This window comes from Eulemur rufifrons, chromosome 27 (assembly GCF_041146395.1).
Source record: "Eulemur rufifrons isolate Redbay chromosome 27, OSU_ERuf_1, whole genome shotgun sequence".
In the NCBI taxonomy this organism is placed as follows: domain Eukaryota; kingdom Metazoa; phylum Chordata; class Mammalia; order Primates; family Lemuridae; genus Eulemur; species Eulemur rufifrons.
In genome coordinates this window covers 12622854-12649384 of record NC_091009.1, presented here as the reverse complement: position 1 = coordinate 12649384, position 26531 = coordinate 12622854, and the positions used below count along the sequence as shown (strand labels likewise).

Here is a 26531-nt window from a genome sequence, read left to right as displayed (position 1 = left end):
TAATTATGTAACAAATTAGATGTCTCTATGCATGTTATTGTTAGAAAGCTTACAGCCAAATGTGTAACATCCCTTATATCAAGTGTGCATTTTTAAAATTCTTATTTCTGACATAAGTTTATGTCACTATTCTGATTTTCTTACCTTTAAGTTATTACTATATTTTATATGTCCTTAGAGTTTACCTTAAGTCTTTTCTGACATTTAAATAGGAAACACTAAATGGGTTACATGCTCCATTTTTGTAGTTAAAATGATTTGTCTTATTCTAATTAAAATAGTCTCTTCTATATTTCATGTAAATGCTAGTTGCCCCAAACTAATTTTTCATATCCAGTTCTATTTAAAACCTAATTTTTTTGTAAATCCCTAAAAATGGAATCATCTAAACTGTTTAATGATGAGTTTCAGTCTTTATTTTGAAGAAAAGAAAAATTTGTGGTGGTACGCACCTATCTACTCTGGAGGCTGAAGCAGGCGGATAATTTTAGCCCAGAAGTTTGAGGCTACAGTGCACTGTGATTGGCCTGTGAATAGCCACTGTACTGTAGCCTGAGCAACATCGCAAGATTCCGACTCTAAAAAAAATAGCTGGGCTTGATGGCATGTGCATGTAGTCTCAGCTACTCAGGAGGCTGAGGCTGCAGGATCACTTGAGCCTAGGAGTTCAAAACCAGCCTGAGTAACATAGCAAGACCTTGTCTCAAAAAAAAAAAAAAAAAAAAAAAAAAAAAACCAAACCAATTCATGATAGAAGCATGGAATTTTAAAGCTACATTTAAAGCATAGAGACATTATAATTGTCTTTTTTCCACACTTACTTTTTTTTTCATTTTGCATTGATGTGTGATGTGATTTCTTTCAGCTAATATTTGCTGTGGAAAAGTCTATGAATAGAAAGAGACTGTGGAATTTCACAGAGGAAGAGGTCTCAGAACGAGTGACACTTCACATTTGTTCTTCTACAAAAAAGTATCTTTTATTTAGTGGTTTATGTTTAAAGCTATATGGTACCAAAATAATATGCCTGCAAGGTTTTTCCCGCACTTATTTAAATCAAAATTATTTTGAAAGTAGGCATAGTTTTGTATGGTTTTTGGTAAATAACATGTGATTAGAACTGCCGATAATAATAGCAATAATGGTTAAATTATGTCCCAGGGTTATGTAGAGTTTGAGAACAATATGGCAAGGACTCAGGATTCTGAATGCTTTACCAGCTGTCTACCCTATACATCCAAGCACGATAGATCCCCTAGAGAGAGAAAAATGCTCAGCTAACAGCTTAGGCAAAGTAATATTTTTATTATGTTAAAGTTTTTACCACCAATTGCTATGGATAAAATGTGCAATTCAGAGCATAAATGTGCTGAGCTGGACAGTGTAGGACTCCCAAGAAATTCTTATGTCTTTGGCCAAGATCAAGTGGCACTAGAAGCCAGTTACAGGGCCTCCTTAGCTTGTCTCCTCTGCATCTTGCTAGGGGTGGGCTGCCTGCAAGCAAGAGACAGCCTTGCCAAGGAGTAATGCAATTAAAGGGCCCAATCAATTAGGACTTCTGGAAGAGTAAATTTAAAAAGTGACCATTCCTGCAGAAGCTCAGCTTTTAACTTCTTTGGTATTTACCTGGGCAGTTTTACTTCCAAGCCTTGTGAGCCAATGAACATTCTGAGGCTTGACCCCATCTAAAACAGTGCCCCTTTCTGTTATGGAGGGGGTGTAGTTGAGATAAATTTCACAGGTGCGTTCATTCTATTCATTGTGATTAGCAGGATTTATAAATGGTAGGTAATAGTTTTCAAGAACTGAAAGTGCTGTAGTCAGAGCAATTTATATGTGTGTGTATACATATACACATGTTACATGTACACATACATACGTACATACATATATATAGCTTTAAGTATATGAAGTGTTAAGATTTTTATAAGGATTCTTGGATGCATGTGTTTTTTTAATTTTATTTTTTTATTATCTATATTCTTTTGATTATCAAGAATTCTTTTTTTTGGTCATTTCTATCCTTAATTAGTAAAGAATACTTTGTCGAACTTATGATGTCCACGATCCAAAGGTAAGAAAAATTACTTTTTAAAGATTTTTGTGTGGCAAACTATTTTTAAATTAAAATTCAACTTTATGTTTAGTTTTAATTATTTTGATTGCTATCACTTCCTATTGATGTCCATAGCCAACTGTAGTTTTTATTTTGAAATATACACAATTTTATTGTAGTCAAGGAAAACTTATGTTTTTTTTTTTTTTGAATTGTTAAAATTTCTTTGTTAAGCTTCTCCTACCTTGTTTATGCATTTAGTGTTATATTTGAGAAGCTGATAGTAAAAATGACAGCGTACTTTTGGTATTAATACCTGCAATGCCTAGGAAACAAGCTACTTGTATTCAGCAGAACCCAGACTAAGCATTTTAATAAGGTGTCTAAAAGCAAAGTGAGGAAGTAACTTTGCAATATTGTTAGCAAGGATGGGACAGAAAGAAAAATGTCTGGCATCTAGTAGTCACTCAGTGATTATTTGCTTACATCAGGATCTTCAGAATTGATAACTGTGGAAGCTACGGGTGAAAGTTAGAAGAGCAAGGGACTTTTCAGAATTCTAAACATGGAACTTTCTAATCCTTTTTGTGTCTGCTACTGGAGGGAGGAGGAGGGTTGCCAGGGTTGCTTAGGATGTATTGAAGAGTACTGAACTGAATGCATGTGTTATATTGTTTGCTCCTAATCTATAGCCCTTTGATCAAGGAATTTGCCCAAATATGTTGGATATTAGCTTGTATGAGTTACTAGGTTGTACACTTTTGTGTTTTATTGATCCTTGTGTTTTACCTAAATCACATCTATTTTATTTTTCTCCTGTCTCTACTGCTAGAGTTCAGCAAAACCAGCAGATTGGAAGTATCAAAATGGATTATCAACCTCATGGCTTTCTTTAGAGTGTACAGTTCACATTAATATTCACATTCCACTTTCTACTACTTCTGTCAGCTATACTTTGGAGAAAAATACAAAGGTATCAGGGTAAAATGAATTTTCTTTCATGATTGCTGAGTGAACAATCTACTTTTATTATGGTTGCCTGTGTCATTCATTTTTTTCTACTATTATTTTTTAATTTTTAAAAAAAAATTTTTGTGTCATTTTATAATCCTCAAAAATTGCATTCTACTTATAATAACATTGTTATATGAGTAAGTTACATATTACCCCGGCCAGATTAGGAATGTTTTTAGAGGTAGGACAATGTCATAATACTTGCATATTCACTATTATAGGTACATACTAAATATTTATTAATTAGCATATGTAAAATGTAATTTTTTTTTTTTTTTTTTTTTGAGACAGTGTCTCACCCTGTTGCCCAGGCTAGAGTACAGTGGCATCATTATAGCTCACTGCAACCTCAAATTCCTGGGCTGAAATGATTCTCCTGCCTCAACCTCCCAAATAGCTGGGACTACAGGCACACACCACCACGCCTAACTAATTTTTCTATTTTTTGTAGAGAAGGGGTCTTGGTCTTGCTCAAACTGGTTTCGAACTCCTGGCTTCAAGCAATCCTCTGGCCTTGGCCTCCCAGAGTGCTAGGATTATAGGCATGAGCTACTGTGTCCAGCCCTTGTAAAACATAATTATGTAAAAAGTCATACTGTTTGGACTTCTAGCTTTCTCTTGGTCCTTAGTTTTGTTTTCCCTTTTCTAGTCCTTTTTTGCTTGTCTTTTTTCTTTTTTTTTTTTTCTTTTTCTTGAGATAGGGTCTCACTCTATCCCCCAGGCTGCTGGAGTACAGTGGCCTGATCATAGCTCTCTATAACCTCCTATTCCTGGGCTCAAGCAATCCTCCATTTCAGTAGCTGGCACTACAGGTGAATGCCACCATGCCCAGCTAATTTTTTTATTTTCTGTAAATAGGGTCTCCCTAAGTGGCCCTGGCTCGTCTTGAAATCCAGGCCTCAAGTGATCCTCCCACCTCAGCCTCCCAAAGTGCTGGTATTACAGGTGTAAGCCACCACATCCAGCCCTTTTTTGTATTTCTATACCATTCTTTTGTTTATATCTCATTTTTCTTCCTTTTTCACACTGAAGAAGAAAAATGGAGGCTGGGTTCCTCTTTTTTTTTTCTCAAAAAAGAAAAAAAAGATGAAGAAAAATAGAGCTTGCTTGTTTTTTCCTTCTTTAATACTGCTTTATCTTATTCATTTGAGGCTCTTTTTTCTCACTTTTTTTTAAAGATAATGAACATTATTGAATTTTATTTAACTGTAGTCAAGTAGTTAATAAGCCTTCTGAGTTTGTGATACAAATGTTAGTTTGGCATAAAGATCAGAAAAAACTATTATAAAATATGAATAATGTACCAAAAATTGGGAGTATACTTTTTTAAATTTATGAAACTGGATTTAAATATTGTATTACTGATACTTAGGGATCTTATTAATAATATTTCAGTGTGTTATGTAGAAAAAAGTAGAGACTAGGGAGTTTAATTGTGATGACATTATGTCTGATGGATTTCTGTGTTGTATTTAAGAATGGACTTACACGCTGGGCCAAGCAAATAGAAAACAGTGTTTATTTGATTAATGGACAAGTTAAAGATGAAGATTGTGACCTATTAGAAGGACAGGTGAGTTGAGAGAAAACCATCCTATAACATTATGTGTGCTTCAGGAAAAAATAAAAGATGACTTATCTTTGGTCCTTGCCTTCATGAAAACCAGTTTCATCTACTCATTTCAAAGGTTTTTTTAAAGTAAAAGGCAAATGTTTTTCTCAGAAAATGATGGGAGGAGATTATTTCTGATGTAATTGGAATCCCGAAACCCAAAGTAGAGAGTGTCTTCTGAATTGTCTCTAATCTTGAAATTGTAAACTGCTCTCTTATCACTAAAGGCCACATGTTCTTCTGCCCTGACAGCTGTTGAAAAGCTACGGCCATTTTCTAAGAGGTGTCTGTTTGGGCTTCCAAAATAGCTTTAATCTAAAGGAAGAGGCACTTTGATGATCTCTCCCTTTAAAGCAGGGGTCAGCAAACTTTTTGTAAAGAGCCAAATAGTAAGTAAATGTTTTAGACTTTGCAGGCCATATTGTCTTTGTTACAACTATTTAACTGTGGTGGTGTAGCATGAAAGCAGCCACAGATGATATGTAAATAAATGATCATACTTGTGTTTGAGTAAGACTTTATTTACAAAGACAGATGGCAGTGCAGATATTTGGCCCAGAGGCAATAGTTTGCCAGTCCTTGTTTTAGAGCTGCGGTCCCTAACACCAGGGCCACAGATCAATACCAATCCATGGTGTCTTGGTGATGGGGCTGCAGAGCTCTGCCACCCTGCCCCCACCATGTCTTACATGGAACTTAGGAACCAGGGGCAGCACAGCAGGAGGTGAGCAGTGAGCAAGTGAGTGAAGCTTCATCTGTATTTATAGCCACTCCCCATGGCTCACACCACCGCCTGAGCTCCGCCCTCCCCACGCCCCACTGTGAAAAAATTGTCTTCCATGAAACCGGTCCCTGGTACCAAAAAGGTTGGGGACCACTGCAGAGGACTGAAAGGAGGGAATTAAAGATTTCTAAGAGTACACATTGATACAGAATACATAAAGTAACATTGTATAAAAAGCTAAATCAAAATATGTAATAAGACTTGTTTTTTCTCTTAAGTTATTTAGTATATGTAAGATAGTTTCTAAATTGTCTTTCATATTCCACTTATAATCTCAAAAGTCTGGCTTTTTAAATTTTGTGTTTTTTTCAGAAAAAATCTTCCAGAGGAAATACTCAAACTACTAGTCATTGTTTTGATGTCAGAGTGCTAACACAGTTGGTAAATATTTTAAAATGCTACTTATTTTAAATTCACTGTTTCTTAGAATAACCATAACAAAATTGTTTCTGATTTTATGATTATAATTAAAGAATAAAAGAATTTTAGAGATGTAAGAGACTGCATAAAATGTCTAGTTGTAGGGAAGTTATTCACAAGAAACATTAGTTTAGTAGAACCTATTTGGGTCTTTTGCCTTAACGCTGTTAAACTTTTAACATCAAGTAGATAGCGATTAAAAACATATACATACACACATGTGTGCGCTACATGTATGTAAATAATTTGGGTTGTGGTTTTTATGAGTGAAGTTGCAATTCTTAACAACTTAGAAGTAAAAGATGTATACACAGATGTGCAAAGAGTTGTCATATACTTAATTTGAAATAGATTTATATCTGATTTGATAAAAATCACAAAATATTAGTAAGTTTTATATTTCTGTTTGGTTATATTAAATTACAACTCTCTTCAAAAATTTAAAGTTGGATATCTTGAAGAATAAAAAATTAAAGCCACTAATTATTTCTAAAGGTATACATGGCTTTGATTTTAAACCTGCTCGAAATTATCCTAATGAACAGACATGGGTGTAAAATAGCACAGCCATGTTTGTAGAAAACTTTTAATTTCAATGTTATAGGGCTTTGAAAACGAAATACTACTAGGACTTGGATTTTCTTAACTGAATAAAATAGAATTAAAGATGGTTTGACATCTGAGGATGTTTTAATTTCTTCCCTTTCTCTGTGTTTAGCAATAAAACATTACTAAATTGTTACTTATGCCACTCAACATGAGTTCTCAATTTTTTATTCAATACCTTAAAAGTATTTTAGTCTCTTATTTTCTACCTTTGTTTTGATTTTAGAAGTTTCCTTTGTTTTAAGGCTGGCCCTTTCTCTGCCTTTATGCTCTTTACTAGTTAGGCTTACCTCTTAGTTTATTAAACAGTTTGATTAAAATTATTTTAGTGAAAAAATTGTAATTGGGAGATGTATAGAGTGTGGGAATATAGAGAGAAGAGTGGGAAATAATAAAAAATAATTTGCCATGATAGTTATTTAATATCATGTAGTATAAAATATTTTTGTCAGTCATTTCACTGGTCACCCCACTAGAAATTTTGAAGTGACCATTATATCAGTAGTCAGTAAAGTACTGGTTGCCACTTTTCTTCCACTCAAGTTTCATTGATTCTGTTATTGTGGTATAAGACTTATCTTTTATTTTCTTACAGTTCCACTGCCATCAGCCTTATGATAGTATTATTTTACCTAGATTAGCACAAGTAGCTCTTAACTGGTCTCTCATCATCTTTGCATTCTGGCAAAAGTACTCGTTTCTCTGAAAAACCTTATACCTTTGTTTATATATCTATGGGAATATCTTCCATTTTTCTACTCTATTTTGTATACCAATTATCCTTTCTGAATCACAGTTTGCATTCATTTACTTAATAATTTTTTTTCAAAAATTATTTATTGGGTGTATGTAAGAATTAGACACTGATTATGTTACTCTCCTTGCTCAATATTTCTTAATTGCTATTGATGAGTTAGAAAAGTCTAATTCAAGGCTCTTCATAGTCTCAGCATACCTTTTTGTTCTTATTTTCTACCTCTTACTATTCTAGATGTATGCTGTGCCTTTAAAGTTCTGTGAATTTCCTGAACATGTCCTGCCAATGCCTTCTTTTCCCTGTCACCCAAGCTGTCAAAATCCTATCTGTACATTAAGAATTAGCCCAAATGCCACTATTTGTATAAGGTTTCATTTAGTCATTACAGCCAGGTGGATCTTTCCTTTTCCAGAATACCACATCATTATCACAGAAGTTCCTTTACTTATGAACCAGTTAGATTCCAAAGGCTGTTTGTAAGCTGGTTTATTCCTAAGTCCAGGTAACCAACAGAAACTTACATTTGTAGAACCCAGCTACATTTCCATCATCAAGGAATGAAGTCCTTATGTTCTTTAAAACTCTTCTCCATGTGTGTGTGGGGGGGGGGGGGTTGTCTTTAATAGTTTAGTCTATTTTTTAAAACAGTGCCCCAATTAATATATATATAATATATACATATATTATAAATGAGTTATATGTTATAAAAGATATAAGTTATATATTAAATATATAAAATAGGGCATTATTTTTCAATAGAGTAGTTTTATCTACAGTAGATTTGTGGAATGGATGAGGGCAGCTTATTACTCCTTCTCCACTTACTTTATTGATGTATCAGTGAAATCTACAAGTGTCATAGGAAGCTTATTCCAATTGTAGTAGCAGCATTGTCATGCTGCTGCTTGATCTGATGATGGACGTTTTTTGAATGGACTTAGGACCTTTGGAACTGTTTGATCTGTGGCAAATTTTGTATTGACATGACCTTAACCATGCTTCAGTTTAAATTCTTTTAAAAACCTAGAAATTTTAAGTTTTCCTTGATTACATTAGACATTGCCTAAATTACATTAGCATCGACTGATCATGCTCTTTCAGTACATATTCACGTTCTTTCTATTTCTTTCCGTCGCCATTTTTCTTTCTTTATTCCTGATTACGTAGGCATATAGCACTTTTTACAAGCTCTGTAAAGTGATTTGATTTTTGTTCTTCAGAATTTACCATATTGTTGAGTGATTTATTCCAAGTGTTCTTAGAACATAAATTGCTTTCTTACTATGTCCATTTAAATTTTTTTTTTAATCATGATTTTTGTTTCCATTGTGATTATAGGCCTTTAGTACAGTTTGAGTATACCTGATTTGAAATACTTGGGACCAGAAGTGTTATGGGTTTCAGGTTTTTCTGGATTTTGTAAGATTTGAGAATATTTACCAGTTGAGCACTTCTAATCTAAAAATCTGAAATCCGATATGCTCCAGTGAACATTTCCTTTGAGCATCATGTTGGCGCTCAATAAGTTTCAGATTTTAGAGCATTTCAGATTTTTGGATTAGGGATGCTCTGCCTGTTTATAGTACTTTAAGGGTTTCAGTGTTCTCCTTGTTTTGGCTCTTATTAAGATGATGAGGTGAGGCCGGGCGCAGTGGCTCACGCCTGTAATCCTAGCACTCTGGGAGGCCGAAGTGGGTGGATCGCTCAAGGTCAGAAGTTCGAGACTGGCCTGAGCAAGAGCGAGACCCCATCTCTACTAAAAAAAATAGAAAGAAATTATCTGGCCAACTAAAATATATATAGAAAAAAAAAATTAGCCGGGCATGGTGGCACATGCCTGTAGTCCCAGCTACCCGGGAGGCTGAGGCAGGAGGATCACTTAAGCCCGGGAGTTTGAAGTTGCTGTGAGCTAGGCTGATGCCACGGCACTCACTTTAGCCCGGGCAACAAAGGGAGACTCTGTCTCAAAAAAAAAAAAAAAAAGATGATGAGGTGAAAAATATCTGCAAAGCACCTGAAAACCAAGCAGGAGCTAACACTCGTTAGACTAAAGAAGATGGGACTGCAAGATGAAAGTGACTACTTACAACCACGAATATCATTTTCTGGTGTCAGGCATAGTTGGTGTGTTTGTTTTTGCCCTGAAGCATAACATTACTTTCATTCTATGAAAGTTATGAGTTGAAAGTATATAAATAAATGCATGTCTATGAATTGATTATAATTTTACCATATTTACTACATCCCACTTTTTATTTTAGTTATTTTTGTACATATCTACTATTTTACCTTATATCTCCTATTACAGCGGTCCCCGACCTTTTTGGCACCGGGTACCATTTTCGTGGATGACAGTTTTTCCACGGATGGGGGGTGTGGGGGGATGATTTCCAGACGATTTAAGCACATTATATTTATTGCACTTTATTTCTATTACTATTACATTGTAATATATGATGAAATAATTACACAACTCACCATAGGCTGGGGACCTCTGTCCTATTACATCATGTCATTTTTGTACATCTTTCCATCTTCACAGTACTTATCTGAGTAATCTGCAAATAATACATTTTTAGTGAATATATTGAATGTATATTGGATTTTTAGAGATTATGTTAGTAAAAAAATGTAAATGTAGTTGTGTGTAATTTCAGTGTACATTCAAAATGCTCAGAAAATAATTTATAACTTATAAAGAGAAATATGAAGGCCTATAAATAATTTATGCAGAATATTTTCAAACCCTTGACTCAGTCAAAAATTCTTCTCTCTTTGTAAAATGGCTTACATAATGTTTAAATATTTCCTGTGGTTAATAATTGTTGGCTGTTGGCACTTAGAACAGATTTTGTCTTTCAGCTCCTAAATTCAGACCACAGATCCACAGCCACGGTCCAGATATGCAGTGGTTCCGTAAACCTCAAGGGTGCTGTGAAATGCAGAGCTTATGTTCACAGCCATAAACCCAAGGTTAAAGATGCTGTGCAGGTACAAAAAGGAATAACTGGTGTATTAAAAATGGAACCTTGTTAACCAGACTATTCAAAAACCTATAATTTTATCTTTTGTCAGTATCAGATTTTATAATTATTAATTTGATTTTAACTGATAAGGGCTCAATGTTTTGAGTACCCCAAATGTACCATATTAATTAATTGGTTCTAAGATTTTCATACATAGATTATCTATTTTATGCATTTTTTAGAAATGATAATTATATATTTTTAGTAAATGCACTGTAGTTATATTAGTACATTTGAAATCATTTCTTCTGAGGGAAATTGAATTTTTCAAATAACAGGAAAAGTATTTATAGGAAGAATTGTTAAGTAGTGTTCCATAATCCATATAGTTCAGAAATTTAAAAGGTGATGACAGGCATTTATGTCATAGTTATACATTTCCTAATTTGAAACACTGGCATTATTTGTTAAGATAAAAAATTTTATTCATTTTTTTATTTTAATTTATTACTTAGGCAAATTTATTACTAGGCAAATTTACCTTTAAACTATAAATGTGTTAATAAACATGTCAAATAAATGGAAATAAAAAATGGAATGATGTATCAGTTATTTAGTGGACATGATTATACTGGAAAGCAAATTATGTGGGTTTTCTGGTAATTAAATAATGTAAATTTGAAGTATTTTATTTCTTGTGTTTTTTCATGTTTCTTTCCCTATAGGCAATGAAGAGGGATATATTGAACACAGTTGCTGATCGTTGTGAAATACTATTTGAGGATCTGCTTTTGAATGAAATTCCAGAAAAAAAAGTTATGAGTATAAAATAAGTACTAATTTTTTATGTATTCAATTGATATAATAGTAGGACATCAAGATACAGTAGATACATCATCTTTTATAGCTGCCTACCTATCTTTCATAACAGTGTCATCTTTTACTTTCATTATTGAATGAAAATTTTTCAGTTGTTGCCCAGAAAAATTTTTTTGAATGCTGTAATAGCAAATCTGTCAAGATACAACAATTTCAAATTTCAGGGAGGGTTTTGTTTTGTTTTTTTTAAACAGGGTCTGGCTCTGTCACCCAGGCTAGAGTGAGTTGTGTCATCATAGCTCACTGCAACCTCCAACTCCTGGGCTCGAGGGATCCCTCTGCCTCAGCCTCCAATCAGCTGGGACTACAGACCTGTACCACCATGCCTGGCTGTTTTTTTGTAGAAAGGGGGTCTTGCTGTGGTGCCCAGGCTGTTTTCAAACTCCTGGGTTCAAGTGATCCTCCCACCTTGGGCTCCCAGAGTGGTAGGATTACGGGCATGAGCCACCTCACCTGGCCAAAGAATTTTTTAAAATTAATTCTGAGTGAACCTTCCCCTGCCAGAATGAGTAAACTGTGTTAACTTCTTAAAGCTAATATATTTTTTAATATCTATGTGTTTTTTCAAGAATTTAGCCATAAAAGTGTCACTCATTAGTGTTGAGTACTATATAAATAGATTCTTTAATAAGTACTATTTATATAAATTATACTAGTTTATATACTTTAGCCATTACTCTAACAGACATTTTTAGGTTTAAAAAAGGCTAAAGGTGTCTTACCTTTTAATAAATATCCCTCTTTTGGGAAATGTAAACCATTTATACCGTCTCAGTAATTTGTATTAAAAATAATTTTTTTGCCTAAAAAGAAAATTAAAATATTGAGTATGCTTTTTAAAGCTACACCCTCATTTCCGCATTTCTGCAATTCAGATATGAGTAGATATATATGTATAATTAAAACATACATGTTAGCTTATTAAGGTAATATTTTTTTGTCCATAGGAAAAAAGCATAGCTCCTCTATATAACTAACTTCCTTTTTTTTTTTTTTGATTATATTGGGTTTTTTTTTAATCTTCTTTTCACTGGCAAGTGTGTAGAGCAATATAACTAACTTATATTAGTACTACTGATAGCCAGTATATTAGGTTTGATGGACTAATCATAATCTTTTTTTTTAAATATTCCTAGTATGCCATATTCTTGGGATTGCCAGATTTAACATTTATTCTTCCCACAATTCACAAATTATCCTCAAATTTCATATACTAATGATATATAATTTTGCTAATACATAAATTTGAATCTTAGATGCAGCAATTGGATTGAGATTTTTACAGGGAAAATATGTGGGACATGTTCATGTAGTCAGTCAGCCTAGCAGCCTCATCTTGGTGTGGCTTTGTTTTTGCTACTTGATTTTGAGTATGTGGTAACTTTCGTGGTATAAATCCATTGCTTCACTTTCTGAGCACAGTGTGTGTTACAGCTGAATTGTGAATTTTAAGATTTGCAAGGGCATGAGGATATATCCACCATTAATGTTAAAGATCTACCTTATCACACACATTAATATACTCTTTCCATTTAAAAATGCTTTATAAAAATGATATTATATGACTGTCCTGGTATTATTTTATATTGAGTTAGTATTTTGAAATTTATGATGTCCAATTAGTAAAATTAATGGCTTCTAATAGCATTTGTACTATTTGTACATTAAATTTGGTATATTTAGAAGTAAATGTTATCTAATTATAAGTTTTTAAAAAATGAAAAAGTTTTCACTGGCAATTGGCCTTGGGACCTGTGTAAAGAAATATACTGCATAGTTTGGTGGAAAGAGCACAGACAGAAGTTCTTGGCTTCTGTGTCTATTCTACTACCAGTTCAGTGACCTCAAACAAATGATTCAGCCTTTCTAAGCATCTGTTTTCTTACATGTAAAACATGAATTGTAATAGTTACTTTTTGAGGCTGTGAGATTAAATGAGGTGATGTTTCTAATACAAGTTGGTGTAAGTCAAGCACTCAGTAAGTGGTAATGCTATTAAGTTAGAGATTATGAAGGAGAAGAATTGCTTACTTTGTTAGTTGTCTTTAAAATTTCTTAACTTTAATTTTGGGGAAATTTAGCATTATATTACGAAAAGAAGCAAGTTATAAATATATATATTTTAAATTTTAGTAACAGGATGATTACTCCAGCAACATGTTAGTTTATCTTAAGATACCAAGGTAAGGCCGGGCGCGGTGGCTCACGCCTGTAATCCTAGCACTCTGGGAGGCCGAGGCGGGAGGATTGCTTGAGGTCAGGAGTTCAAGACCAGCCTGAGCAAGAGCGAGACCCCGTCTCTACTAAAAAATAGAAAGAAATGATCTGGACAGCTAAAAATATATATGTAAAAAAATTAGCCGGGCATGGTGGCACATGCCTGTAGTCCCAGCTACACAGGAGGCTGAGGCAGAAGGATTGCTTGAGCCCAGGAGTTTGAGGTTGCTGTGAGCTAGGCTGACGCCACGGCACTCTAGCCCAGGCAACAGAGCAAGACTCTGTCCCAAAAAAAAAAAAAGATATCAAGATAAAAGAATGAATTGTAAGTGTAATAATTACAAATAAATGTAAATTTCTAAAGTTGAATATATATATACATCAAATTGTTAGATTTTAGATTTTGTCCTCATTTGACTTAGCTTATTTTTCTTATAGGTACTTTAATATGGTAAAATGTAGAATATATGCCATGAAATTAACCTGATTTAGAATATTTCTGCAGGCATAAGAAAGTCTGCAAAGAACATACTAACTTTAAATTCCTAGTCTTTAAAGTGAACATAGTCTTTGTAGTCGGGCGTGGTGGCACATGCCAGTAGTCCCAGATACTCGGGAGACTGAGGCAGGAGGATCGCTTGAGCCCAGGAGTTTGAGGTTGCTGTGAGCTAGGCTGATGCCACAGCACTGTAGCCTACGCAAGGGAGTGAGACTCTGTCTTAAAACAACAACAAAAAAGTAAGCACAGTCTTTGAATCTTTCTATTCAGATGAAAGAACTTAATATTTCAATGACAATAAAAAAATACGAATTCTAATTAATCATTTTACTTATTGTGATCTTTCTCTTCTTTGATTCTCCTTAAAACATATTCCAAGCCTTCTTCATTATTTGCTGTAAGCCTTCATTCAATCTTGCCCAACTTACTCTCAATAGATCACATACTCATTGAGAAAATTTAGGTCATCAATTGTGAAATCTCTTACCTTCTTCCATTCCTACATCAGTATGGATGCGTACCACTTATCTTCTAAGAGCATTTGTAATCCTCTTTGCCTGTGCCCATGATTCCACTCTCCTGATGACATTTCTCCCCATCCCTTTATGCAAATGTCTGGTTATCCTTTAAGATGTAGCTCTGGTATTGCCTGTTCTAAAAAAGCTTCTATAATACTCTGATACCAGCTAGAGATTCTATTTTTAATGGGCCGAATCCTAATTCTTATCTAACTGGCTTAAATTAAAAATTTTTTTTCTCTGTACTTAAATAATGTTGAACTAGATACTTTGCTATGGGACTATCCTAAAGGATTCTTTGGAATACCTTTTGAGATGTGTCTTTTCAAAAAGATACTCATTTTTAACTTCAGACTAACTGGAAAACTTGGTTTTATTTTGATATTAAATAGCCAATTTGAAAGTTATAAATGCTTTTTCCTTTTTAATGAGTAATTTAAATTTATTTCAACCAATCATTATTATTATTTTTTCATAGAGATGAGGCCTCACTGTGTTGCGCAGGCTGGTTTCAAACTCCTGGCCTCAAGTGATCCTCCCACCTTGGCCTCCAAAAGCACTGGGTTTATAGGCATGAGCTACAGCGCCCAGCTGCAACCGATTCTTTAACATTTAATTTTATAACATATTATTCTTTTTCAGATAAACTTAGAATTTATGTAGTTTGAAATAGTTTTAAAATTTTGCATGTCAATTGCATATGCACATTATAGTCATCTTTGAAGGTTTTTACTTAGTACATTGCAGGTAACTGTGGCCCAAAATACAATAATATGTTCCTAACTTCAATGTCTAGATCATTTATTTGCTACAGTACAAATTGCAGTAATGTAATTCTACAGGTAGGAGGCAATCTGGTCAAAGAGTAAAATTGTTCTCCCAGTTATTATATGTAAACAAGATAATACACAGAATCTAGAAGGAATACAGTTTAAGTCATAACATGTCCCATGACACTTAAGGCCTTGTTCATCATCTTCTGTTTGTAATTATATAACGTTGCCACTAGTCTCTTGCCAAGGAAGCGTAGCTTACTGTCAAAGTGAGCCTTAGTTTTCTACTTGATCTTTATTTTAGTAGCTTTTTAATGTATCTGTTGCTGAAAGAGGTCATTTTTTACACAAAATGTCTAACTTTGTGATAGTTCATTAGAATCATAGTGTTGAACTAAAAATAATTATGTATTTATGTGGACCAGTAACTCTTTAAGTTAGAAATTGGGGGAAATAATATATTCTGGCTTGTAAGTATTCAAAGAAGAATGAAACATAGTTATTCATTATTTATTTATATTCAGATTCATTTTTTCTAAAAATGATTTAAGGCTGTTCACAAAGAGGCATTATAAGTAAACAAGAGAAAAAAAACAAGTATTATTAAGGAGACAAAAGGAAGATAAAAAAGAAAGCAAGGTGGGATTGGCAGTGAGATTGGTATACAAAATATGTCTTGATGTCCTAAACATGTTTGATATAGGAGGGGGCTACATCTAGTGAGATGATACAAAAATGGGTGCTGTCATATCCTGTATGCTTTATGTAGGTGGGCCACTAATTTGAAGAAGGGAAAAATTGACTATACCATTTACAGTGCTTATAAGGTTAAAACAAACTAGAAGGACAACAATTTCTGAGAACAAGGATGAAATTCTTTCTTGAATGTTTTTGCATAGACAGTGGGTCATAAAAGAATGTATAATCAACAACATCTTTACATTGAAGCCAATGATAAATTTATAAGTTTTATATGAGTATTTTTATAGGTCCCGTGCAGAGTCCCAGTATATTGAGGTAAAACAGACTTTAGTATGAGCAATTTTGTGCAAGATCAATTAGAAAATGAAAAGTCATTGACCTTTTAAACTTTATTTCTGTTAGATGTTTTCATATACTTCTAAAATATATATCACTGATACCAGTGACAGACCTATCTAAATATCGATAACATTCCTTCTGCTTTTAGATTCTGAAAAAGAGTTCCACATCCTCCCGCATCGAGTTTTTGTCCCCATTTCTGGATCCACTATAATGTTATGTGATTATAAATTTGGCGATGAATCAGCTGAAGAAATCAGAGACCATTTTATAGAGATGTTAGATCATGTGATTCAAATAGAAGACTTGGAAATTGCAGAGGAAATAAACACAGGTAATTATATGATGTTATTTAGAAACCCGATTAGACTACTGCCAGTATTACTTATGAGATGTCTAATTTAAATAGCATGTCTTTCAATTAAAGCTTTCAACTAAAGCTAGTTCTGTTTGACACTTCAAAATATTAACTGAGACATTTAAAAGTATATCTGTTTATTTTCTACATATACAAACATGTAGTGTGTATTTTCCTAGGAAATTGTACCAAAATTTAAGAGACTTCAGTTTTTTTCAGACCTAGCACGGAGGTCTTCATAAAACAAGTTCAGCCTTAAATAAGCGGAAATATAAAGCTTTAAGGTATTTATTTTAATGTAAGAGAAAAAATTTCTCAAAACCCTGAAATATTCTGAAATAAAATCAATACATTTTTTCTATATACTTTTATATATTTTCACAATTTTCTACATCAAGTATATTTATATATGTATCTTATAGTTGGGAAAAACAATAACGTCTACTTTAAAAAAAAAGTTATCTCAATTATTTGGTAAACCAGCATGTCATAAAGTTTTTTTAAGCATTGTGTTTTTTAAACAGTTTCTTTATTTTATTTGCCTTTTTATATTCCCTTCATATAATTGGGACACTAAGCTGAGATGAGCAGTTCTAGAAAGTTAGATTAATGGTATTTTTGTAGAGAATAGGTTTGCTGTACTATCCAATTGGGTACCACATTTTCTTCCCCTAGCCATCACTTTCGCATTTGACCTTCTACTTTGAAAGCTGGTTTTGTTTTTTATTTTGCTTGGCTTTGCTTTGTTTTTGGTTTTGTTTCTTGTGAGTGCAGGATATGAAAACATGTCCATAAATAAATATGTGAGTGCAAGATAGTCTTCCTGAAACATTTAAAAATGTACCATAAAAGTAATTATTTGTAAATAACAATAAATAATGAATAAATAGCTATCATTCTTGAAACTTACTATATCTTAGTAGAAAAATTTTAGAATATGGTTGTTTATGATATTTGAATATAGCAATCTTTTTAAGTCCCTTTTCTAATTTCTTAGTTATTCCTTTTTGCCTTGCTAATTCCCACACCTGGCAGGAGTAGTGTTTGATTCATAGTGCACTTGAAATTATGGTGACCACATAATTATTCGATTGGAAAATATCAAATCTGTCAGTAAACTGCCTCAAGTTAGTTGGAGACCACCAGGTTCTAGTTTTTTTATAACTTTAGATTAGTATTGGTCATGATGTGGAAAATAAGTTTGTTTTAAAAGGGGAAAAAAGCTATTCTAAATTGCTTAGTACCTGATGTTTAAGAAGCAGCTATGTTTTATTTTCTTGAAAACTAACGTTTCTAAAGGTACAACTGTAGCATATTCTCTAGCAGATAGTATCTATTACACTTTTTGAAAACAGTATCTTCCAGGCACTGTTTTAAGAGTCTTACGAATACTAAATTATTTACTCCTTATAACAACCCTGTGATGTAGATACTGTTATTAATGCTGTTTTCCAGATGACAGAATTAAGGCTCAGAAAGGTTAAGTAACTTTTCCAGGGTGATGGAATGCTGTAGCTGGAATTTAATCTTAAAAAGTTTGGTTTTAAAGTCTGTGCTTTTTTCCTAACAATTTTGTTTTCTAGCCTTCCTGTGGGACCTAACCAATGCAGACTATAGTACTATCACTTTCCATGATCTACTTATTTTAGCCTGGCATCCTTCATTTCATCCTTTTAAACATTTTTAAATATAAATGAATGATGTTACATTATCCTTGTTGAATTTCATCTAGATTATGTCAGTATAATTTCTCACTTGTTGATTAGAATCTTGAGTCTGTTATATATGGTTTTTATATTTTTCAAATTCTTTGTCACACTCTTAGTGCATGTCACATTCTTAAACTAAGAATGACTAAAAGTAGCAAACTGCAAAACTTGCTCCATTCACAAGTTACTTTAAAATCTGGTATTTGGGGAGTGGTAACACTTGAAGGTGCTGACTCGGGAAGGGGGAGTGGGGAAGGGAGGGATATATACCTACATGATGGGTGCAATGCGCACGACCTGGGGAATAGACACGCCTGGAGCTCTGACTTAGGGGGAAAGGCGGTACAGGAGCAACGTATGTAACCTGCAATTCTGTATCCCCCATAACAAGATGAAATAAAAAAAAAAAAAAAGAAAAAAAAAAATATATATCCCCCCCCAAAAAAAAAGAAACATAGCTATAAGATAATCTTATAGCTATTTCCCATATTATTCTAATAAACAAAATCTTTCAAAAAAAAATAAATAAATAAAATCTGATATCAAAGAGTAGGAATGGAGAGAGATTTCATTTAGATTTTTTAAAGACTGTCTTAAGGAATATTTTTAACTCATTGTTTAGTTTCGTGTTGTATTTCAAACATAAGTATGATATATAGACTAGTTTATATTTTATTTAGTGCTTTTTAAGTTATTCTTTAAAAAACAGTTAATGACAGTTATTAACCTCAGTTAATAACAGGGTCATATTAATTCTTTACACTGCCAAGATATTTTAAAAAAATTTAATTAGCGTCTACCACTGTAATATATTCTTAAGAGGTAACTATAGCTGCCTTTCATAACAGCCTCCGCAAAACAAAACTAAAACCAATAAATTCAAACTCTTATGAAACTATGATATGTATATTTCAACAAATATTTATTGATTTTTCTGTAAGATTCACAAGGGAAGGGACTTTGCCTCTGTTGCTTACTGTTGTATTTCTAGCACTTCACTAAGAGCCCAGCCTTAACGTATCCTAAGTATTCAGTAAATATTTGTTGACTGAACAAATTATTGATTTATGTCAGTCCTAGGGATTGGGGTCCAAAGAATAACACAATGCTGGTCCTTTCTTCAAGGAACTAAATAGAATTTTTAAAAAAATCTTTGTAGGTACTAACTTGTCACTAACTTTTATATGCCCAGACTGCTTCAACTCCTCCACTAAACTTTCTTGTAGTTCCCTGTTCTGTGCTGTTCTTTTATATTACTTTACATACCTGTAATTATTTAAATCAATTGCATTTTTTTGTTTTTCTCTTTTTCCCACTTTTGATAATCATATTTAATGTTGACCTTCCCCATTAGACTGTAAGATCTTTGATAGTAAATGGGTAGAATACTTATGAACTCTCTGCCTAAAACATGGTAGGTGCTCATAAGTATTTATTACTGATTAATAAATACTGAATAAATAATTTTAAGGAAACCACAGACATCTTTTTCGTGCTTATTTTATGCTTGAAAGATTATAAGCTTATGCCTAGCCAGAAATACATGGTTTCAAAAATCCAAGAAAATCTGAAATACTTATGGTCCCAAGCATTTTGAATAAGGGATACTCAGCTTGTATTATTTGCTTCATTATTATTTAATTATTTCTGTTCTGTACTATAGTTGCCAAGTAGTTGCTATGTTTAAAATACATATTTTGCCAAGTAAATGTCTTAAAATAACATACTGTTAAATGACTTAAGGGATGAAGAACAACTTGTTTGTTAAAATGACTCACTTTAGATGAGGGATAACTATGGGGCTTTAAAATTTCTTAGATGTGTTAGTCATCTCCTAGTAGACATTAACTTAATAAATCAGATGTACTTTATCCACAGTATCAGCTAAAAAAATTTGGAGACACAACTTTAAAATATGGTGGAATTCACCTTTGCCAATATTATCTTGATATCAGAGTTAAAATTAATTTTTGTTATTTAGTTAAACATTGATAATTTAATTGTATAGGAAAAATGAGTAATGCTAAAGATGTAATTTTATGGCTAAATTGCTGACTATAGTGATACATTGTTAATTTAGGATTTAGGGATAGTGAAGAAGACAACTAAGGAGTTCGAGTCCTAACATTTCATTTTAAGTTTCTAAACGGCCCTGCATACCTATCAGTAGCTTGGAATGAAATCTGAGCACCTCTGCAACTTTGCCTGCATTCACCATGGCCCTTGTTTTCTCTTTTGTTGACAGACACTCAAGAAGGTTACTGTCTTTCATGATTAATTTAGAATTTGTCTGACTTTAAAATTATGTGGTTTTAGGGACAGGTTGAGATATAATTTTCTATGGAATCATCACATTAGTTTCATTTAAATTTCAGGTAAAATATCGAGATATTGGTGAAGTGACAAAGTGTCTGAGATTTGCATTAAAATCCTACAAGCCCCCTCCAAAAACAGGCAAATAAATTGTTGTGATAAGGCCTTATTCCTCCTTGAAAAACATTCTGCTTTGGTAAAATTATTTCAGATTTGTATCAAATCACATGATTTTGTATGACAGATTTAAAAATGGAAATAGGAGAGCAGTGGAATGTCTTTTATAGAAATAAATTACTTGTGCAGAGGACTTGACGTACTAGAGCATGATCCTCATATATAGCAATTCAATAATAAATGTATAAGTAAGGTATTAAGATAAAACAATTTTTGTGTGCTTTATATACAAGTATACAAGTAAAAAATTCATATAGCAAATAGGTATGATTAATACTTCACTATTTTTGTTACCTAATAAAAGGATTTTATTGGCCCAAATATGAAGGAAAAACTTTTTAGCAGAGATACTTGCTAATAGACCCAATGTTTTTTTGTTTTTTAAACATGAATAAAATTGTATTATTCATTCAACTTTTAGACCTACAGACTAAAGTTGGAAGAAATTTTAAGCTAGTGGGCTAATGTAGTCTAGAACTAAGGTGTTATAGCTCATGAGAAAACTAGAAACTGTGAAAATGTAGAAGACTGGATATTTCTAAAGATGCTTCATAACAATTTGTTGTTCTTTGTGATTGATTTGACGTGAGAGTAGGAAAAAAGAGAAGAGGGTTTTGTGTTTGTTTTTAAAGTACTTTAGTTATATGCTTAAAGAGAAAATAAAAAGTGATGGTACCCTTGATTCTAATGAGATAGTTACTAGGGATTATTTCTGAAAATCACAGTAAACTTTTCTTCATGGGAAATTAATAAGTAGGTTTTTTTTTTTTTCGTCTATTTTGGTACCATAGATATCTATTTAATTAAGTTTATATGTCATCCTTGTGAGCCTGTGCTTGTATTGGGATACAGAAATGTCTACAGGAACATTTTAAAATCAAAACAGTAGGCTATTTTACTGTAAATTTTAACAGTAATATTTCTCTCTCATTCTGTGGTTCTCTTCTCTTTTTTTTTGTAAATAAAGGGATCAGTCTGATTTAGTTGCTTTCATATGCAGCTCTCTAGAGTTCTATGGAATAACACTCCTTTCCCACCTCGCCCACCTCGCCCACCTCTAGGTGGAGGGGGAGAAAGGAGCTGTCTGACTGCAGGAGCCCTCCGTCTCTGCTTCAACCCAAGTAGTACTACTCTCGTATATTTTACATACTTGAGATTTTCAGTCAGATCTTATTTATTTTCATAGGATTCTTCAACACTACAATAAAATATTGAAAACCACTGGCCTGTGTGATCTCTAAGGATGTTATAAGTTCAAACATTTTCATTAAATAAATTCAGATAGGTCAACCTACATAAATTGCTGTCAGCGTAATGAAATAGAAAGAGAACTTGTGTTCACATTCTCAGTTGACTGGCCATGACCCTCAAATATGCATTTAAGCTCCCAGGTTTTGTTTTCCATCTGTAAAATGGGATGATGTCTTTGCCTTGCTTACCATTCAGACTTCTTCTAAGATCAAATTTCTAATCATATTTTGCCTATATATTTGAAGATATCAAATTTCAAGTTAGATTAAGGGTACACAAACTTTTTCTGTATGATGCCAGATAGTAAGTATTTTAGGTTTTGTCAGCCACATAAAATCAATTTCACATGTTCTTTTTTTATAGCCCTTTAAAAATATAAAAATTCATTCTCAGCTTAAGAGCTGTAAAAAAAAAAAACAGGTCATGGGCCAGTTTTGGCCCATGGGCTGCAGTTTGCTGATCCATGATTTTATTAGTAATATCTAATTATTTAAAATTATTAATTGCCAAAACGACCAATAAGAATATATAAATTAATCCTCAATTAGGAGTGAAGTTTACACTGCTACTCTCTGGTTTAATTTTTGATATCAATTTATCTCTACTACTATATAGTAAGTAAATTATAATTGCTGAGAGTCATTCAGATCTGGTTCTATGGCCCGCTGGTTTAGGTCAGTGAGAAAGCTACAGTGTTTGAAAACTATGTCAGTCAAACTGACATAGTTAAATTTAATTCACCTTCATTTGATTAGGAGCAAATTCATTATATTATAAAAAAGACAAATGGAAGGACAATGGTATTGATTTTATATTTCTTTGTGATGTTCTTTAAAACTCATTTTATGTAGAATTTATTATTATTATCCTTTTGCAGCTTGTATGAGTTCCTCTATGAATAGTCAAGCTTCATCAGACAACACAGATGATGAACAACCAAAACAACCAATCAAAACTACAATAGTATTGAAAATTCAGCAAAACATAGGTATTTTACTTCTTTTATAACATCGAAAAGACAATTTTTGGATTTGAGTTTTTGTATTGCTTTAAAATTATTTTCATTGCATTTTGCTTTCTTAAAAGTGCTAGATTAAGTCAGTATTTATTGAGTATTATGGAAAGTGCCAGGCCTTGGAGATAGAAAGATTTATAAATAATGTGTTATCATCCAAGTGCTCTCAGAAATGATACATCTAATTTTTTTTTTTTTTTTTTTTTTGTATTTTTAGAAGAAAAATGTGTAGTTTTGAGTATCAATTAGTATAGTAGGGCCAATGTTTTCCAAACTGATATTCCTAGTATTACTATTGCAGGAGATTTTGATGGGTATTCTATGTAAAAAAGTCAAATTCATGTCTGGACATTTATAATGAACTTTTGTATTTTAAAGGCTCTAAGAAGTGCAAAAGTCACTCGAACATTTTTCAGACTTTTTGAACAAAGAACATGCAGACTATTGTTTAGTGAAGGAACAATTTAAGAACTGTTAAGCGTTAAGACTTTTGACAGAGAATTAGAAGCCAGAAGATTCAGTTGTAGTTCTTGTCATTCATTAGATAAATTTGTATGTGTGTGCATGTGTGTGTGTTTCTGTCTGGGCTACTCTGGTCAGTTTCTCTTTTAAAGCTACTATAATCGGGAAAAAATAAAAGTTACCAACCCAGACTTACCAATTCTTAGATTTTAAAATGGTAGAATGTGGGCTTCTGCAGTTTTCAATAGCGACACAAATGGCTTTGCATTATAGTGGTTGAGAAATAGCCTGCTGGAGCTGCCTTTTGGTTTGAGCTAAGTAGCATGAGACAGCTGGTATGCCAATATAATATTTATAGAAGCCTTTTACAGTATTTGTCAGTTTTTCTCTTAGAAATGTCTGAGTGTACACACATGTGCAAGAGAGACACTTTGTCCAACATTTTTGCAATATAAATTTTCAACTTACTGCTATATTTTTCTCTAAGATTTTTTTTTGCTGGCTTTTAGTACGTACACATATGTATGTATATGTGTGTGTCTATGATAGCATGTATGTGTATGTATATGTGTGTTGTTTTTTTTGACCCATCAGTTACCCACATTTCAAAGCCTAGGATTAGTTAAGCCTTTCTTTTGCTCATTCCATTTTCATTTGTTTTGTGTTTGTTTTACTTTTAGGTGTGATTGCAGCATTTGCAGTTACAGTCCTTGCTGTGGGTATCTCCTTTCATTACTTCAGTGATTAGGGTGAGGCACAAAGAGCTTCCTGATCATCCAGAGAACATTGATTAAAAACTATGAGTAATAACAATGTAAACAATCCATCTGTATTTAAGGTAGTAGCAGCCAGATATGCTGCCATGATGCCTATTAGGTGTGTTTCTGACTAAAATGAACTCACCACCTGCCTTGTTTAGCCTGTTTATATTATAGGTGGCCCAGGTTTCCAAAAATAAAGTTATGCATCTAGATGGAAGTTGCACATAACAAATCGTTATTATCTATTTTTGAAAGGTTCAAAATGATGGGATATTATTTATCATAGATGTTAGTCCTGCTAATCTGGATCACACATTAATCAGGACATTAAAAATTTGAACAGTCAGTGTTGACTCTGTATCTTAGTAATAGAGCTTTAGGAGAATTTTCTACCAAGTGGAACAACGTTGGAGTAAGTTCATCCTCTAGGACCTTTGTAATATGCATTCAGTTCCAATAAACTGTATGTTTTGTTCTAATCAAGGGGTAGAAAACCTTTCCAGAGAGGTTTGAATCATTAAAGAATGACATAAATCATGTGCTTTCTCAGGTTAGTGTATCATAACAGTTTCAATCTATTTGATATATAAAATAAGACTTTTGCTTTCAGCAGTATGCTAGGCTAGATACTGTAAAACAACTAGATCCTGAATAAAATGTACTTTTGAATAGGCTCAAAGGAAGTGGGAGAAATCTTCAAGAACCACACTTCTATCTTTCCTCCTCCACAAAAATGAACAGATTTTAAGTTGGAAATCATGACTATTATATTAAGCATAGAAGGAAACTGTGGTTGCCAGTATGGCAAATACCAATAGCAGCTGCCACGTGCAGTTTGCCTCAAACCAGAAACAAGGAGAGACCTGAATCTGAGATGCTGCTCTAGCCAGGACAGTTGAAGAAGGTTAAGCGGCCCTCAGGTTGTAGTACTCTAGCTCCTGGCAGAAGCAAAGGGGCAAACCTTCCTACTTTAGGTATAAGATTGCTATAGATTAAGATCCAGTAGAATTACTTCATGACTACAGATCACCAGGCACAAGTTGAAACTAGCTAGCATGAGGAGGAACCTATTAAAAAAATAAACATTGAATTCAGTTCCCCAAGGTCTCATTATCAACATAAGAAATGAAGGATAGAACCACAGACAAATCTGAAAAAGAACCAAATGGAACTCCTAGAAATGAGAAATACATTTATTGAAATAAGAACAAAGAAACCCTCGGACAACTGAACATCATTAGAATCAGTTGAAGAGACAAGTGAGCTGGAAGCTAGATTTAAGTCATTACACATTGAGGAACTAAGAAACGAGGAGTTACAAATTATTAGAAAGTTGTTAAGAACTATAGAGACCAGGAGGAGAGGCAATATTTGAAGAGATAACAGAATTTTCCACATTTTTGGGAAACACATGAATTCATAAATTCAGGAAGCACAGTATATCCCAAGCACATATTTAAATAAAATTCATGCCTCGACCCAAGGTAGTAAACTGCAAGATACCACACACAAGATTTTAAAAGTAACCAAAGGGAAAAAAGATCATCAGTGAAGGCAAGGCAGTCAGATACTTAGTAGGCTTCCCAACTGCAACAATGTACCAGAAAGATGATAGAATAATATTTTGAGAATTTGGGGAAAAATTAATTATCATAATTTGCACCAAATAAAACTGAAACACATGGTCAGACGAAAAAATGATTTTACCATCAGCAGACCTTCATTAAAGAAACTGCAAAAGGATGATCTTCAAGAAGGAAAATGATTCCCAAAGGATGATCTGAAATTGAAGAAGTAAATAAAATGATAAATTACAAATTTAAAATGTTGTTTGCATAAAACTATCATAATGAAGGAAATGTTTTTAAGAAATTGTAAATAAATGTAAAACTAAATAAACTGTTACACAACGTTAATAATGTGCAATTGTAAAATAAGGTTGTAATTGAAAAACGACAGTAGCTTATAAACTGGGAAGAGGTTGGTTAAAGTGTTCTGCGGCATTTTTATTATTCAGAAAATTAGTTAAGATACTGTTTAACTTTAAAATTGATTATGTTAAATATGTGTAGTCAGATTTCAAGGGTAACTGCTAAAAGAATAGATAGGGGATGAATTATTCCAAAGATAAAGTAAACCACAAAATATTTCAAATAATTGGTATTGAATGGATAACCAGAAACAAGTAGAGGTCAATAACAAACGTTAAGTTTTTAAAAATCATACATTTACAAGTTTAAAAAACATTTATAGGAGAAAGAAGGAAACAAATACTTAGAACCTAATTACAAGTAATGTATTTTTAAAAATTGGTTGATGCAGCAGAAACAGCACTTTGAAGGG

The 26531-nt window shown here is 33.0% G+C and overlaps 1 protein-coding gene across 1 annotated transcript in view; it reads left to right on the top strand.

Annotated features, from left to right (window-relative positions):
- Positions 1-26082, top strand: part of ODR4 (odr-4 GPCR localization factor homolog) — a 35821-nt gene extending 9739 nt beyond the window's left edge. Inside the window, exons 5-14 of the mRNA XM_069459246.1 lie at positions 866-972; positions 2038-2074; positions 2889-3029; positions 4548-4643; positions 5779-5847; positions 10112-10240; positions 10941-11031; positions 16291-16476; positions 22828-22938; positions 24108-26082. Coding sequence (XP_069315347.1) covers positions 866-972; positions 2038-2074; positions 2889-3029; positions 4548-4643; positions 5779-5847; positions 10112-10240; positions 10941-11031; positions 16291-16476; positions 22828-22938; positions 24108-24175 — 1035 coding nt within the window. The 3' untranslated portion in view covers positions 24176-26082. The remainder of the gene's footprint in view (positions 1-865; positions 973-2037; positions 2075-2888; positions 3030-4547; positions 4644-5778; positions 5848-10111; positions 10241-10940; positions 11032-16290; positions 16477-22827; positions 22939-24107) is intronic.
- The last annotated feature ends 449 nt before the right edge of the window (positions 26083-26531 follow it).